General features: G+C 43.3%; 1 protein-coding gene across 4 annotated transcripts in view; it reads right to left on the bottom strand.

Annotated features, from left to right (window-relative positions):
* Positions 1-11,982, bottom strand: part of TAFA1 (TAFA chemokine like family member 1) — a 214,570-nt gene extending 202,588 nt beyond the window's left edge. Inside the window, exons 1-3 of one of the 4 annotated variants that reach the window (XM_064432990.1) lie at positions 11,799-11,982; positions 10,194-10,290; positions 2,740-2,860 (exon numbers count right to left, since the gene is read on the bottom strand). In XM_064432990.1, coding sequence (XP_064289060.1) covers positions 2,740-2,860; positions 10,194-10,202 — 130 coding nt within the window. In that variant the 5' untranslated portion in view covers positions 10,203-10,290; positions 11,799-11,982. Of the gene's footprint in view, positions 1-2,739; positions 2,861-4,946; positions 5,718-10,193; positions 10,291-11,798 lie in introns of those variants that run through there. The other 3 variants (XM_064432989.1, XM_064432992.1, XM_064432991.1) reach the window with 3 other exon arrangements.
* Between the last annotated feature and the right edge of the window lie 5,013 nt (positions 11,983-16,995).

The raw sequence follows: 16,995 nt of genomic DNA, 5'->3' as shown, positions 1-16,995 counted from the left end.
GCAGTTTATCACATTTGTTTCCAGGTTCATATCTTCTGCTAAGTCATCTAACTGAAAAAAGAAGTGCTGAATTATAAAAATGAAAAATTATACTGCACTGGAAAGAGGCTTTAAGCTTCTATGATTGCAGTGTGTTAAAATCTATTTCAGCCCATTCAGATACTTAAAGTTTCTGGTAGGAAAAAAAAAAAAGATCAAGCTCAGAAATCTCTGATGATAAACTAACCTTTTAATATACTGCTCTTGATTTCCAGGGTTTCAAAACTGGATTAACTGCTGTGGTCCAGATGGATATATTCACTGTGCTAATCCACTGTGTTCAGTTCAAGTTTATTATGCTAAATACACTCCAAGAGGATTTTATCTTTTACCTGCACCTTCCTGTGCTCAGTGAGACTCTTCTATTCATCAAGAATGAGAAGCACAAGATGTGGTGGAACCTGCCTTTTTAATTATCTTGTACCAAAGTGGCCCCATGATGGAGATGAACTGGTCAAACTCTCTTATTTTAGAGCAGCTCATTATCTATGCATGATCACAAACTGAAAGAAAAGGTATGCTGAGCATGCTTTTGATTGCAGTTCTATCTGCCATGATTCAATAAGTTGAAATTTCATACACCAAGTATTAAATTACTGAAATTATGCTTTGGCTCATCTGCATCCATTTTTTATTCACTTTTATTTGGCTGAACATTTTAATCTTACTTACACAGTTTCTAACTAAAAGTAAACTACGCATTCCTAATAATATAAATATGAAAAATAGGGTGTGCTCAGGGACTGCAGTTGAATACATTAAAATCACTCAGTTTGCTAGTTAACATATTTCCATGGTTTTATGTACAACCTTTCACACTCAGTTGGCAGACTGTAAATTCATGGCCTTATAAAAAAAACCACTGTCTTGATTTTCTGTTGTGACAGCAGAAATCGTCCACAATATCTAAGAGTTTCCCTAAAGGACACTCACTGGCTGGTACTTCCCAGGTGCAGCACAATCTGAATTTGAGGTGAACATCATGTCAAATTCCACTCATCTGTCAATGTAGTGGATTATTTCTTGAGAGACTGAAATTGGCTGCCTGGGATCAGAACACCATCAATCTTATTCGTGTAGGGTGCAGAGAAGCTGCCTGAGCCAGGCTCGCAGGAGGGAAAGCTTGGCTGCTTCTAAGTAGGTGATGAGGCAGCTGTAAAACCTTCACTCTAACTGTAGCACATCCCTGAGTGAAAGATTTTGTCATTTTTCACATTTCCCCCAACATTTGGTATGCATTCAGCGTCTTGCTGTTCTTGCTTCATATAAAAGGTGATTTTTCAAGCTTAGGCAAATGTTGCAGAGCTCTGGATCTGCCCAGTTCTCATTTTTTCTCATAATGTCACTTGTTTCAACTGATTCCATAAAACGATATTACGTTTTCCTTTTACATACCTGTGCAGCTGGGCTCTTTTTTCCCCTTTCCTTCACTAGGGACATACTCAACCAGCAGCATTACTGATAATTGCACTGCAATAAATCTCCATGTCCCAAATAAGTCCCTCAAACCTGAAACTTCAAGCACCCCCAGATTTCCAGTGCCGGGGGTAAAGGTGACACCCTTGGTTAATCTGATGCTCTAACATGGGCACTGAGACCTGGCCTAGCAAGGATTTTGTCTATTCCTCTACAACATTTATGTTTTATTAGGACAAACCAAGACAATGCCAAAACCTGTGATTTCTGGGCAAGAAACATACCTGGGAAAACTTCTGAGTTTTAAAGTTGCCAAAGACCTGTGTTCAAGACCATCTGTCTTTGAAGGGACATCGTTAGATTAAAAACCATTAAAATATTAATTGCCACATTGTAAAATGACCCATCACTTGAGTTAACACTTTCCAGCTTTCATTTCTACAACTCTTAAAGCCCCTCCCATCTTTTTTTAGATTCAAATTTGGTTAAGTGACATTCTTGGCCCATCTAATTTTAACCAGATGAAAACACTGTGCTAGAAAATGCCACCACCTCAATTTTTAGCATAGCACATTCTTCAGTGTGCAATTAGCAGTTGAAGGAGTTATGTGATCCATTTCTATTAATAAAAACACAATAAAACCAGTCCCTGCAGACCAGCAGTCCAAGTGAGCTGTGCTCTCCACCGCTAACCTGTGGGATTGATTCTGCATTCACAGGCACTGCTCTCTGTCCACAGTCCCAAATTCTCCTCCAGGCCACACTTTTGCAGCCCCATCAATTTCAGAGATAAACTTGAGAGCCTCAGAACGAGTGTGCCTCCCTAAACCCAAAGCAAACTCCAAACCTGCAGCACACACTGAGGTGACTGAAGGAGATTTGGTGGTTTAAGGAACAAAACTGAACCCAGTTTGGGTCAGATAAGTACAAAGTTCCACAAACCTGTGCTGTCACAGTGTCCAAGTTCCACAGAAATTCCAGAACTTCACCAAATGGGGAGAAGGAGAGAGAGAAACAAGGATACAGAAACTGAACCGTCACCCACAACGGGATTTTTGTGTTGGGCAATTGTTAGAAAATGACATTAAACATGACTATTCCCACATTGGATTGGCAAAGCACAACACACATTAGACTCACCAAAAAACAGATGCTGTGCAATACAAAGGCAAACAACTCGTAAAACTTAAATGATAAAGAGAATTTTGATTAGTCAATCATTTATCAAGACAGACAGGAGCACAGGCAGAGAGCCTGCAAGCCCAGAGCTGAGCTCAGTCCTACCTGGTCTGTGCAGGTGATGCTGCTGGAAAGTGTGATGGAGGGACCCCTGACAGAGCAGCATTGCACAGGCACTTATCCACAAATACAGGACCCAGGACATTGCAGAGACCACTGCCATTCTCTAAACAAAATATTAGACACACATTGTTATCCAACGCCTACAGCACACACAATAGTCAGCTTCCATTACAACAGTGGTTTTAATATTTTTCTTTTTCACTCCTCTTGCTAAATGTCTTTTGATTATTAGTCCCCCCTGCAGGATGCAATTGTTGTACAACAAAGGTCATGCCCGGAAAGGACAGCTGAGGTAAAGAGACATTAACACAGGAGCCTGCGTAACTTTAATAATTTAGTGGTAAAAATCAAACTGTAATAATCTGAGGACTAAAAAAACCACAATATAAATAGAAGCTGGGAAATATTCTCACACTGATCCATAGCTCAATTTAAAGGGGAGTTAAAAATATAAACCAAATTTTAAAAAGTCACAACACCAGCTGGAAAAAACCAACATGATGTCCAGACAGTACCAAAGCTGCTTTAAATACATTGCAGAAAGGCATAACACATCCTCAGATGCTCAAGACACACTGCCAAAATACTCCATCCCCAAAACTAAAAAGGCTATTACTGACCCAGAAGATAACAGTACATTGTTTGGTTTTTTGCTTTTGCAAGCATTAATTATTAATCATGCTTCTGTCTACCAAACAAAGTAATTGTTTCTCAGAATTATGTTCTAATCCCCAGATGAAATCAGCTTCCTTTTGTTCGACCTGTGCATGCACAAGGACTGGAGTATGGCCAGACTGAATTTCAGATGTGCTCTATAGAAGATTTGATATTTCCACAAAGCAGATTGTGTCAAAATTTTTAAAATATTCCCTTTGCAAAGGGAAAAGACAATTTCTATGTCTGCTGGTGCTGGTGCACTTGGCCATCCAGTGCAGACAACTCTTTTTCCATACTTGAGTTCATGGCTGTACTACTGAATTTCCCTCTGACTTGTTAACTTCAGCAGCTCTTTCTCAGTGCCTGCAAGGATCTGGAGGTTTGCAAGGCTCAGCTACGCTACACATCGTCCAGTTCCCTTAACAGCACCTTCTGCTGCATTTCAGATGGGCAAATTAATCAAACTTCAGGCACTCTCCTCACTCAGCCAATGACGGGATGCTGCTCTCTATCTAATAATCCAATCAGCTGAACATCATTTTCACAGACCAAGAAAGACTTTGAAAGATTCAATCTCTCACAGGGAAAAAAAATCATGTCTTTAAAAAAAAAATCTGCATGCAATATCAGGGGATTTCTACAGTAGGAAGATGAACAATATTAAAATAGTGAAATGCTGTGGTAATAAAATATATGCATATAAATCCTTTTTTCACCCTGATTTTAAAGCAGCAGAGTCTTTGGGAAGCTTTTTAAGTCTAATTAGTTGAAATGAACCACATAAACTGACAAGTATAATTAATAGAGAATACCAAAACATTATTTTGATCAGCATGAGGCTCTTCCTTTCTCTGTACTGAGTGCTTGATGCACTGCTTGGTGTATAATTAATTTCATTTCCAACTGTTTGCTTTGCAGTATACAATGCACTTTTTTCTCCTCTCTTTTTTAGACCCATTTATCTTGCAAAATAGATTCAATCTCCTCAGATCAGGGAGCTCCCGGGAGGCTTCCCGTGTCTTCAGGAATTAACACCTTCTTGGCATAATTGGTGCTCCCGTGCTTTTTATACCACAAGGCAAAGGGAAAGGTGAGCCTCACGCAGGGGAATTTCAGGTATTCAGGTTATTTAAACTGAACTTTAAAAATCCCAGTCAAAGAGCGAAACTTCCACAACCTGCCAAATGCTCCTGTGTCTTTCCCCCGGAATCATGTTCTTCACACATGGACAGCAGACTTACTTTACCCACTCAAGCTTTATAATTAGTTTTTGTGGGGTTTTTTTTAAATATAAAAACCCCTCTCAAACATTCGCTATTTCAAACTACCTTTGCTCAAAACCAGCATTTCTCACTAACATTTCTTCATGCACTCGTTCGCCAGCAAACTGTCACACACACAATTTCACCCAGAGATCACCTTATCATTAATACAGAAACACAGAAAGAAGAAAGCAGTGAATATTTTCCACTTATTATCTGATGAGTTGCAGATCTGCTTTCTGAATCTTAAATCCTGAGGAAGCTCCTTACCTGAGTAATCCAACCAAGAGCAGAGCACTCTAGTAGTGTTCATCGGAAAGATCTAATACTTTTTTAAATCCATCTGTACCACAACAAGGGATTTCTTTTATAGCTTCCCAATAATCTTCTTTATCAGGATTAAAAGTAGAAAAAAAAGGAAAAAAAAAATCCCTTTTTCGTTACAAATCCTGTTTCCAGAGTAGAGAAGACATCTGAGCTCTCAGACTGCCGTCAGAAAAGTGGCCAAGGTTTGAGGGGTGGAGACCTTCTCATTTTCACCTTTAAATCATTTCCTAGCCTTTGAGTTTCACCTTTAGATCATCCCCTTGTGCCGGAGGAGCCCTTCGGAGGGGTCTGGCGGCGAGCAGCAGCTCTCGGCACACGCGAGGCCGAGCAGCAGCCGGCGGGCGCGGGCAGCGCGGCCGCGGCTCCGCACGGGCGGCACAAGGCGGCGGCTCCCGGCCGCTGGACCTGCCCGAGCCTATTTCAACACGTCCCTGCTCGGGAGAGTATCACATGTGCCTTAAAGCGACACAGCCCTCGCTCAGCCGGAGACTGGAGCTGCATTTAAATAGCGGCAGCCCAGCCCGCGCGGCGCAGGGGAGCGGCCGCTCCGGCTGAGGGAGGCAGGCGGGGACGGGCAGCGGGAGCGCCGGGGCTGCGCGGCCACCGAGGGGCCTGGGACGGGCTAATTCCGCCAGCACAGCCTTGATCCCCCAGCCTTCATTCCCCAGCCTTCTCCTGGCACCTGTTCACGAGAGGAGAGCGGGACTTAAGGGAGTCTCTTGCCTTGCACACGCCTGGGAGGGGAAGGGAGGTGCAGGGGAAGGGTGAGGAGGCACACGGCAGGGAGGGCAGGAGAGTCCTGCGCGCTCCCAGGGGCTTTCAGCACCTGGCCACAACTCCCAGGGGAATCTTCCCTTCCAACTCCATTTCCGAGGCTTCTCTGCAGACAATGGGGAAAGAGATTTACTCCCAAATGCTAAAGCTCAGCTATGCCAGATTATTTATTGCAGTTATTTATTCTCCACGTCTTAAGTGGCCATTTACAGGAATGGAGTGGCTTCCTCTCCCTCTTGTACCATATGTAATTATTTTTTTTAAAGAGCCATTGTATAGACTTAGTACATACCATTCACTTGGTATTACAGCTCTTATGTCTGCCTACAAAAGAAAAAGGGCTTGGAGACAAAACAGAAACTTCCATTTTAAGAGCTCAGGATGGGTGCTACAACACAATGTGGGATTATTTGTTTTCCCCCTGGATAACCTATGGGAGAAGAGTGTGCCACCTTCACTAAATGCTCACCAGTACAAGACACCAAACAATAATAAATAACAACAGCACTAAGTACCCTTACACTCAAGTACCTCCACCTCAGCATCTGAGGGCATCTGTCTCAGTGGAGACTCTCTGAGAGGTGCAATGAGTTCACTTGACAGATCACCTGCTCCTTTGGAGCTGCTGCATTTCATTGGGTAATACACACCAAGGATTTGGTCCTGCAGACCAACAGAGGTGCTATACTGGTCTCTGCCACAATGCTCAGAGCAGGTCTCTATTACAGCCTTAACACAGTGAAGCACTTGGTGGCAGGTGGGTGTGACAAAGTGACACAGGTGATCACTGGCCATGGACCCTCCCATCAGGTCCCTGAGCAGAGCTGGGGACAAGAGAGTGGCCCAGGCCAAGCCTCACATGACCAGAGATGCTTTCAAGGGGTCAACATTTTCTTTTCAGGTGCTTTGTTGAAAACACATTGTGGTTGGGGATATCATGACATGTTTAATAAGGGCTTTCTTGTTTTCCTGAAGAATTTCCTAAGACACTGAAAGTCAGCAAAGAACTGAGGCAGTTATTACTTTCTGGCCTCAGAAGGGTCTAGAAGGTTCATAAAAGCAGATGAGAGGAAACAGAACACCATGAAGCACTGATGAGCAATGTAGGTACCTTGTATCAGGTACAGCCCAGAGCAGGAGTCAGCAGGAGGAGGCTGCTGGGGTTTGCTACCAAAGCCACAGGGAGGCTCAAGAAATTCAATTCCATGAGATCTCCAGCATGATTTCTGCAGCTCCTGTAAGGGGCAGGTGATGGGGTTTATTTGAAAATAAACACCTGTTTAAGATACATCCCTTTTAGGTCTTTGTGGGAAAGATACAAGTGAAAGGGTACAGAGTGGGGAGGTGTGAAGAAAGATGAAGGAAAAGGGTCTCAAGCAAATATCCTCTAAGAAACTCAAAAGTCTTGTGGACAGCAGGAAGAATCCAACAAATTGTGACCACACACCTTGGCAGAGCAGGCAGAGACAGATTTATGCAAGATACAGATTTATGTAAGGTACAGCAGAACTGTCACTCTGCCAAGCACTGCTAACTCCCAGCTCCATGAGGCTAATGCCACCATAACCCCTGACAGATGCTGCTATTGCTCAGGACAAGCTCTGCAGAAACAGGGGACATGTTGCTTCTGCAGGGCAGGGGGGAGATCAGAGGGACAGAGAGAATATTAAACAGGCTGTGCTTGCAGCCTCTCCCTGCTCCCAGCATCAGACAGCAGCACAGGAGTCCTTGGCAAATCTTGCAAAAGCATCCTCACACCTGCTTTGATGCCTTTGCTGCCAATTTTAACTTTCAGTGGACCAACAAGACATCAAGCATTTTCCTCGTGCCCTCTTTGCTAAGCACAGAGCTATATTCACCTGGTGGCTTGGGGCTTTACTTCAGCCCCCTCACCTGGCTCTGACAGGGAGGGGATGATGCTTTACAAGCACCTCTGGGCCCATGTTGATTGCGGGGCTACTGACACTGACATGCTGGGAAGAGAAAATAGGAAGGAAAAAACCCACGAGTGAGCAGCCTGCACATTTTAAAATGCTTTCTCATGAAAAGGGAAGGCTGCGAGTAATTTGCCTCTAGACAAAAGGGAAGTGGGTCTGAAGGTGGTGTCCTGTGGAGGGGGAGCTCCTGGCAGTGCTGGGGTATGGTGAATCCATGAACACCCTTTGGGTTATGTGGTGTGTCTGGCTGCTGGGAGGTGAAGTGTCAGGAGGAGCTCCTTCCACCCTACTCTGACACCTGATGGGACACAGGAGAGGACAGAGACCAGCACCTGAGCTGTCCCAGCTGGAAACTGCTTATCCACAGCTCTGAGTGAAGGACTCCACGGGGCTGCTGGCACAGACCATTACACTGGATGGTATCTCCAAGGTGAAGGCAGATTGCAAAGGGACAGCAGGAATCCAGCTGTCTTTGAGAATCTGCCCCACACCCAGAGCTGCATGCTCAAGGAGAACAGCCTCTCCCTCCTGCTTCCACCATTCATCTAGAGATGCCAAGTGAATGACAAAAATAGGCAAATAAAAATAAATGCTCTTCCCTGCCTGGACCTCTATTTATCACAATTTTCTGGGCACACAGAAAAGGACAGCATATGCAACTCAGGCGGGCTCATGCAGACAGCAGATTGGTGCTTGCACCCAAAAAGGGGCCTCTGGCCTCTGCTTTCTGCATTCTGGCTCCTCTGCCTCCCTCTCCTCCTCCCCCACAGGTGCCTTTTCCCCATGAAGAGGTTTAACACCACACATCCAGGCTCATATTTCGCAGGGTCTGGAAAAGGCTCACCACCTTGGAAATGCAAAGCTCCTCAGTTCCAGTGTTCCTGGGACAAGGAAGCTTTGCTTTTCACAGATTGTGTTCTCCACCCCTCCCAGCTGCTTCCACCCACCCTACAAAGCTCCTTCCCATATCCCAGGCTCCCCCCTGGCTGCTGCCTGGGAAACAGGCACTGCACACTGCAGCTCCTCCCTACCTAAATGTTCCTTCCCAGGTGAGCCAAGTGTAGTCTCACGGCAAGTTTTACCTCAGTTCCACCAAAAGCCAGATTTCTGACACTCATCCTAGGTTCACAACATGCATGGAAGCTTTTTCAAAAATCTGGCAGAGCAGTTTTGCTTGGCCCCCTCACCTCCTCACAGAGTTTTTCCTGCGCTGGGAACCATCCCACATGGATAACCAGCAGCTGAGCATGTGAAGATTGAGCTGCCTACACGTGGCTGCCTGAGCAGCAATGCTGTGAAGCCCAGAGTGAAACCAGCCAAGAAATCCTCATCCAGGGCCCTGAGCCTCCCTGTGTTTCTTGTTCTTGGTTGTTTTCCTTTCCCCTAGTGGAACAGAAAGCACAAAGAGGATTCCTTTGGTACAGGGAGAGCACAGGTTTACCATTTCCCTGGCCACAGCTTGGCCCAGACAAACACTCACCACCCATATTCAATGCATGAGTGCAGCAATGTTTAATGTTCTGTGTGCACATCCCCTCTGCTCAGCCAGGAGCTCCATCTCACATCTAGAACTTTTGATAGGTACATTCCCAGGAAAACCTTCCTCACCCTGAGACTTCGTTTTCTCAGTCCTCATCACTTTTTTCCCTCTCTTGCAGGGCATCTAATTCAACCTCAGTGACCAAACTGAATCTATTTCTTTTCTTGCCCTTCCTATGTCTTCAATGACAACATGAAATCCATCTGTCTGTATTGTAAGGTTTTCTCCTCCTACAGCTTCTTCCAGTGACAAGAGAAGGTGCAGTGTTTTTTAATGGAGGCAAACAAGAAAAGCCGAGCTAGAAAGATACACCATTTTTCATGTAGGGAATAAACACCAAGGATTTGTCTGGCCTTGACCACAGCCTCCACTGACCAACACAAAGACCACACACACCAAGAGCCTGAGCGAGCAGAGCTGAACAACATGAGCAGAGAAACCCCCTCCCATGGGATCATCCCAGGGGCTGGTGCAGACAGATTTTGTCCCCCCTCAGGCACAGGATGTTGGGAGATGTGCTGTGTTTCCAGCACAGGTGCAGACACACGGATAAGGAGGATCAGCCAAGGCAGCAGCACAGCACACTCAGAGGAGATGCTCCACCTGCTGCTCTTGGCCCCTTTCCACCTTCTCAGCTCATGGCACATCCCTGCTCTGCCTCAGCCACACCACACTTGCTTGGCAGAAGCAGCAGGTTTGTCAACCATCCCCAAGTACACAGGGAAGATCCAAGCAGGAAGATGACATAACCACAAGGCAAAAAGAAACCAACCAAAAAAACCCCAAACAAACAAAACCCCACAAGAACCACAGGAGCACGATAAGTAGCTTGCACTGGAAAACAACAATTAAATAACGAGTTTGAATGTTGACAAAAGCAGGGAGAAGTGAGAACAGAACACAAAAGAGGGATTCTCACAATTGTTCCTCCCAGCCTACCTTAAACATGTGGCTACTCCTTGTCAAAGTGATGTCTGGTCTTCCCAATTATTGTGTTTGGGAGGCAGGGATTCTGCTTTTTATGGTTTTCCAAAGCCTAAGAGGGGGGAGAAAGAAAAAAAAGAACACATCTATATTTGTCAGAGAAGTTTATATCACAAAAGTTTGTGTCCTAGTTATTTTTAAAGTATGTAGGACAACGCACACAAAAATTCCCAACCCTTATCTAGAACTTGCCATTAGCTGACAAGATCAGTACTTGCTGAGGATTAACAAGATGAATTGTCTGTGCAATATATTATCATCATAAAAAAAAATTAATAGCACTCAGTACATTTAAAATATAACCAGCAAAATGTGACTGTGCTCAGGATGTCATGGCAGGTAAACATAACCATCATGTAATGGAGATGAGTTGTCCATTTAGTTGCAGTTCAGAGATACAAAAAAGCAAAGAAATCCAAGTTAAAACAGCCCATGAACTGATAGCAGTTCATGGCTTCTTGTGATACTATTATCCTTTATCTATAGCTAGAGAGATCATCCTGATCTGAAAATCCAGAATGTTCTCATGGATTCCCAAATTCATCCCAGCACAAACTCAGCACCTCCAGCTGACTCTTAAATGAGCCAGCTTGAACCCATTACATAAAATGCTGTTGGAATAGTCCCAGTTTGAAAACAAACTATTACTTTTGTCAGGCTGCAGCTGCTTTTCCAGACCAGCTGAAATCACATTACAGGCAAGATTCCCCTACTGTGGGCAAATCATGGGTCAGAGGCTGCATGAACTGAAAATTAGTGTATCTATAGCCAGAGGGGACATTTGGCATTTGATATATCACTTTCATTATGTCAAATATCAGTCCTAATATCACAGGTTTAGCATTTGCTTTTGCTGCTGAAAAGTCAACTTTTACATGAAGGTGCAAGTGTTTTTAATAGTTACAACATAAATAAAATTAATCCATGAAAAGAAAAAGCATTCAGAAATTTTGGGAAGGAAATTCCCTATGGTAAGCTCAGATAGGGTCACTGGGTTATATTCACTCCCTCTACACTTGCTATGTTTCTAAATTTCAATTAAACTTAATAAAAAATAGGTCTCCATTATTATTTCAGCAGCTTTAGAAGCAGGGTTGAACTAGAAGGTCTGCAGAGGCCCCTTCCACCCCAGCCATTCTGTGATTCTGTCATTATCCCGAAGTAATAAAAAAAAAAGGAGGCTTCAACAGCAGTTAAAAAAAGCCTGCTCTGTCAAATTTGACATATTTCAGACATCAACATAGAAACAAGACTATTCGGGAAACAAATTTCCCCCTAAAATATTGCAGCAAGTCAGCCCCAGCTCAATAGCCCCTCTGTCTCCTCTTGGCAGACTCCTCCTGCCCAGCCAGCCTTCCACCTTCTCCTGGCAAAGGGACAACTGTAGGAAAAGCTGCCAAATCCACACAAAAAGTTGTTACACAGACCAAAGCTCAAAAATACATCAACCCTTTTCCAGTCCCATCAGAAGCAAAAATTTCCCCAACAAACCATGAAAGCTCAGAACACAACTAGGAAAACACTTCACAACCCCCAGAATCCTATTTCCCAAAGACTCACCTTAAAAAAACTACCCAAAAACCAGCTCTGAAGTCAGAGGCAAGTTTGCCTATTGTTTCTGTTTGCCTCTACCTTAGACTACTTTTTTTTCCCCCCCTCCAAGTCCTTTTGGCTACTTTCCCAGCTTCAAACACAGCAAACCCCATCACTCTCCTCTTCCTCTCGATGATTATTTGCCCCACAAAGGGAGCTTTTATAACCTCAAACCACATGAACACAGGGAGGAGCTGGTTTGAAGGCTCAAAACACCATCAGGTGCAAAGTGTTATTTTGGTGAGATCAAATCCCAGTGCCCAGGCACACCCAGGCTGATGTAGGGAAGGTGCCAGGATGGTTTTGTGCCAGGAGTTCAGGGCCTCTCCTGGCTGGGAAATGTTTCAGATACCCAGGGCACATCCAAAGCACATCCTTGCATAGCCCAGCACCTCTTTTGGAAGGAAGCTCTGGCTGGTGCCAAAGGAAAATGAAAGAGGCCAGATCAGCTCTGCAGTCTGGCACTTCTGGTCTTTAATTCCAGGTGCTACACTGAAAATAGTACTTTAAAGTTTTCTAGCTCTGCCTTGGCCTCAGCTGCAGAGCAAATCTCAGCTTTTACATTACACCAGGGGACTGACCAAACAGCTGATTTGCAAACCCATGTATTTGCTTCCACTTTATCATAAATACAGACAGTGCTGGGGGAAAAAACCACATAAACAAATTGAGAGGTTTCTGTGCTGCTGGTCCCCTGCAGTGTGGAATCTTATAATGGAATCACTCTGTGATATTAAATTATATTTCAGTTTATTACTTCTAAAATGGCCTGGGTTGTGCAGGAGCACAGTGTGGCTTCCACACACCTATTTTAGCATGCTTGGACATCCCCAGACTAGAGGTGCTACATGAGGAAATGTGGTTAGGGATGAAATACACTGCTGTGCAATACTATAGCCTAGGGTTCCTGGGAAAAGCCTTGAAAAGATAAAGCAGGCAGACAGCAACAATTTTTGCCTTCAGTTATGTTCATGAAAAAACCCATCCCCAACCAACAAAAAAAATTATCATAAAGCAACGCAGAAGACGCTCTTAAAGAGGGTGGATGTGAGTTTGGGGGGAAGATCTCCCACTGGAACAAAAAAAAAAGTGACAATTATGAATATGTGGCATAGAGCAGACAATATTCCCTGCTGCCATTGCTTAAACAATTAGGATTTAATTCCTTGTCACACCTTTGGTCTTGTCATTAAGAAAGGCACTCTAAGCACTCTCTTCCACCTCTTCTCCCTGTTTGCTGGACCAGGCAGGGAGCTGCAGCCAGAGCCCAGAGTGCTGTGCTGGTGCTGGAAATGGTGATTTTCTGAGTAGGGAATTAGTGCATGAAATGAGCACTAAAAAAAAATCATATACTGTTCTGCCTTTGCTTCAAAACAGGTTGGTTGATTGACAGCAAACCCTATATAATAGTTCCTTCCAGGCAGATGGCAAGATCATGATTTGCTCTTCAGTCACAATTTTCTGCTGCTTCTCACAACCCAACCCATCTCCACAATCTACCAATAAAGAGGGGCCTGGGCTGCTTTATATGTGTTTTACAAGGCTCACATCAAAGCTTAGGGATTAATATTGTGACTGGTTATCATATTCCATTTTGTAAAAATTTGCCTCGAATTTGCCTCCAACATCTCCTGGCTGATCCTGTGCAGATAATAGCTGCAGAAATCCACACAAAAGCAGCTCGTAAATTCCTGAGCCTCCCCTGACAGACAATACTCTTCAGAACGCTTGTGTAGGTGGTGAAAATCTTGCCATACATCTCCAGCTCTCTCAGCACATATTGTTTTTAGGCTGCCATCTGCTAATGCACAGTCCCACCCTAAGAGAGATGCAGCAATGAATGCTCCGGTCTCCAGGCTGTTCTGATTTCAGATTTTTATTTCTTCCAATTCCCAACCCTCAGACCCTGTCACTCTTAACCCTGAGTGTAGCTGCAGAGTTCAACAGACCTGCTCACACCACTGCTAATTTTCAGTGGTAAAGAGCATTTATTGAGCTCTGCTTTAATGAAGCAAAGCAGTGATTCAGACAATGTGTCCCTGCAAGCAGATTCATTTGTCTCTGTGTCAGCTGCACCTAGAGAGCTGCTGGGACAATCAGGAACTCTGGAAATGCTCATTTCCCATGCATGTGTGTTAAAAGGATGGGTATTAAGTGGGTGGCAAGGGAATAAGACAGCTCCTAAAGGCACAAAATGGGCAACATCTTGAACAAAGCAAGCCTTGCCCATCACAGTGCAGAATGTCAGCATCAAATTATCCCAGTAAATAAGGAATGATGAACATTACCCTTGATTGATTTTCTTCTTCACTGGAATTGTCAGCAGTATTCTTTTTCTTACTGGTGATTCTGCTTCACTACCATGCACATTAGCAAAATTTATAAGATTATATTTAATTTTTTTTCTTGTTAGAAAACAAATTTATAATAGCTAATTTACATTAAGTTTCCTATGCAGAATCCATCACTAAAATACATTGGAAGCTACAAATTTAATGCTAGCAAACTGAAAAGTATATTATCACTTGCCAACTGAAATTTATCTGTTTTGATCCTTTTTTTATATACCTCTTCTCCCACACATCCCTTTTACTACCCCACCTTCTTCTCAGGTTTTCAAAGATTTTGTTGTCATTTAGTCCTGAATAAAATCCAAGAATCCACTGCAGGCTCTGTACATCAAACTGTGGTTCATGTCACACCCTGGCTTCTGTGCACCAAGCAGGGAAGTCAGAATAAAGACTCATACACAATACATTAGAATTGCTTCTTGTATTTCTTGAAAAGAAAAAGGTGAATAAAGGAGGACCAAGAAAGCAAAATAGGGATGGGAAAATGAAACTATGAAGGGCTGTGTGTTTAAAGGAGGTACAACTGGTAGTTTTGCTTTCTTTCCCAGCTTGTACAGCAATCCTGTCTTTCATTCCCTAAATGCTACAAAAATGGTTTGATAGACTGAAGTTATGTTTTCCTTGATTTCAGTAATCAAGGTAAGTCAGGACAATCTTTTCCATTGAAAATAGAATTCTTTTTACATCTAAGCAACAGTAGCAGTTTTTGTTTCATCTAACTCTGCTCCAGCAGAAGATTGCAACTGCCTTTTTGCAAGCTTTTGGTTGCCAGAAATATAAACACCCTCTTCAGAGCATGGCAGATGAATTCTCCTGCAATGAAATAGAATACCTTTCAGAGAGCTTGAAAGCAACTAATAGACTTTCAGGAAAATGCAGAAAATTGGCTTAATGTTGCATAAATAAAGATATTTATGCAACCTGGAATGCAACTGTACTACAAGCAGAAGGCTGGGCCCTACTTATGATACCAAATCCTTCTTTTGCCAGTTTGCACAGATCTTTAATGGACATGGGGTCATTTGCTGCCCTTCTGAACCTCCCCTGATACAGTAATCATTGTTAAATTTTAAATATGAATCATTTTCCAGGCAATATCCAGTTGGCTCCTCCTTCCATTTTCCCACAGGGGGCTGAAAAGATGTTAAATTGTTCTCTTCACAATTAAATTCATGAAACACTTAAATTCTATGGCAGTCAGACACCAAGGAACAGGAAAATCATTTCATCTCATAATGTTTTAGAGCCCCTAGGCAAATGTAAACACTGTATGTGATAGAGGAAGGATTTATTGCTGCTGCTGAACAGAGATTCTGCAGATTTATTTGTATATCCAACAGATTTTTGAGGATAATTTATTTATTACAGAATTTTGGTAGAATGATTATTTAGGAAGTTTGAACACACCAGACTCATTTGTGTGGAGATGCATTTTAACCAAAAAGACACAGAACCAAATCAATCTGTATTGAACACTGGCCTGCAATAGTGAATCATTGCTGCACTCACTCTCCTGCCAGAGCATAAAAGGGTTTGAGGTCTCACATATCCCAGGTTCTGGAGGCCAAGAGACATTTGATAAGTGACCACTGCAAGTGGTGCTGGAGACACATTAAATTTAGGCAGGGAAGTATCTAAGTCGCTCTTATAGTCTTGTAAATATTTTACCCAATAATAATTTCCTTAATTTTGCTGAGAAAAACATCAATAAACTCTGCTTCCAACTGTTGTTTTAACTATTCATTTTTATATAACTAAGAATGCCAAAGGGCATCAGTCTGAGTCAGTACATCTCTGTTAGGATATCAAATTCACAGAAGCATTGGTAAATGTAGGACTTTATGTCATGTCACTTATTTTTACAGTAAGAACTTGGCTCTGCTGCAGCCTCCTCTGCCTCAGCAGTACCAGGCAGCATTGGTAGCTGCTTTGGAAACTAGAGGAGGATAATTCCAGTATCATGGCAGAGGTTGAGACACGAGCTTCCAACAGCAGCCAGCAGTGGATTGTGCTTGTAGGAGCAGCCACTCGCACACTCGTGGACATCCCAGCTCCAGTCATCATCCTGGTCCTGCCCAACACGCTGACTTTCACTGAAATTTTTGGGAAGAAGCCACCTCTTCCTTCACAGCTCCATCCGTGAGACCCAGCAGAGCTGGCTGAGCTGTGACTGTGGCCTTGCCCCAGCACAGCTAAAGATCACAGAGAGCCTGAACCTGAGCATCACCTCCTGACACCTCATCACACATCTCTGCTGAAGGGTGCCTGCATAGAACCAAGGAATTAAAAATCCTTTTTGTTCTCTTCTTACTCTCCATGAGGAGCCAGGAGACTTCTTTAAACAAAAGCATTATTTCTGAATTTCTCCTCAAAGATGCCACAGAAATCACTCTGGAGCATCTGTCAAGCTGGCATTCCCCAGAGAGTGCTTCAGCTCTTTGCTCTGGCTAACTTGAAGTGAGAACTTGAACCATATCTCAGATAACTGCTGTAGAGAATCAATTTTCAATTTCCTGCTGAACTTCAGATATATATTTAAATACTCAGTACTTCTGGCATCTGGAAAGAAACCAACAATAAAATCAAATGGTCAAGCTGCTCATCCGATAAGGGGAAAATCTGCAATGAATCAAACCAATGAGATCCTCAGACAGGGGCCTGAAGGGGAGATTTTCTCAGGATCAGTGTAAAATCAGTGCCATGATCTTAAAGACTTTTAAACAAAAAATACCCAGTTACTCAGTGACAAATTTGTCTAAACCAGAATATTTCTGTAGAATTCACAGTTCATTTTAAAGAAGTCTAATTTTTAG

Source organism: Passer domesticus, chromosome 9 (assembly GCF_036417665.1).
Source record: "Passer domesticus isolate bPasDom1 chromosome 9, bPasDom1.hap1, whole genome shotgun sequence".
Taxonomy (NCBI): Eukaryota; Metazoa; Chordata; class Aves; order Passeriformes; family Passeridae; genus Passer; species Passer domesticus.
The sequence above is the reverse complement of the archived record's forward strand: the minus strand, read 5'-3'. Positions and strand labels throughout refer to the sequence as shown.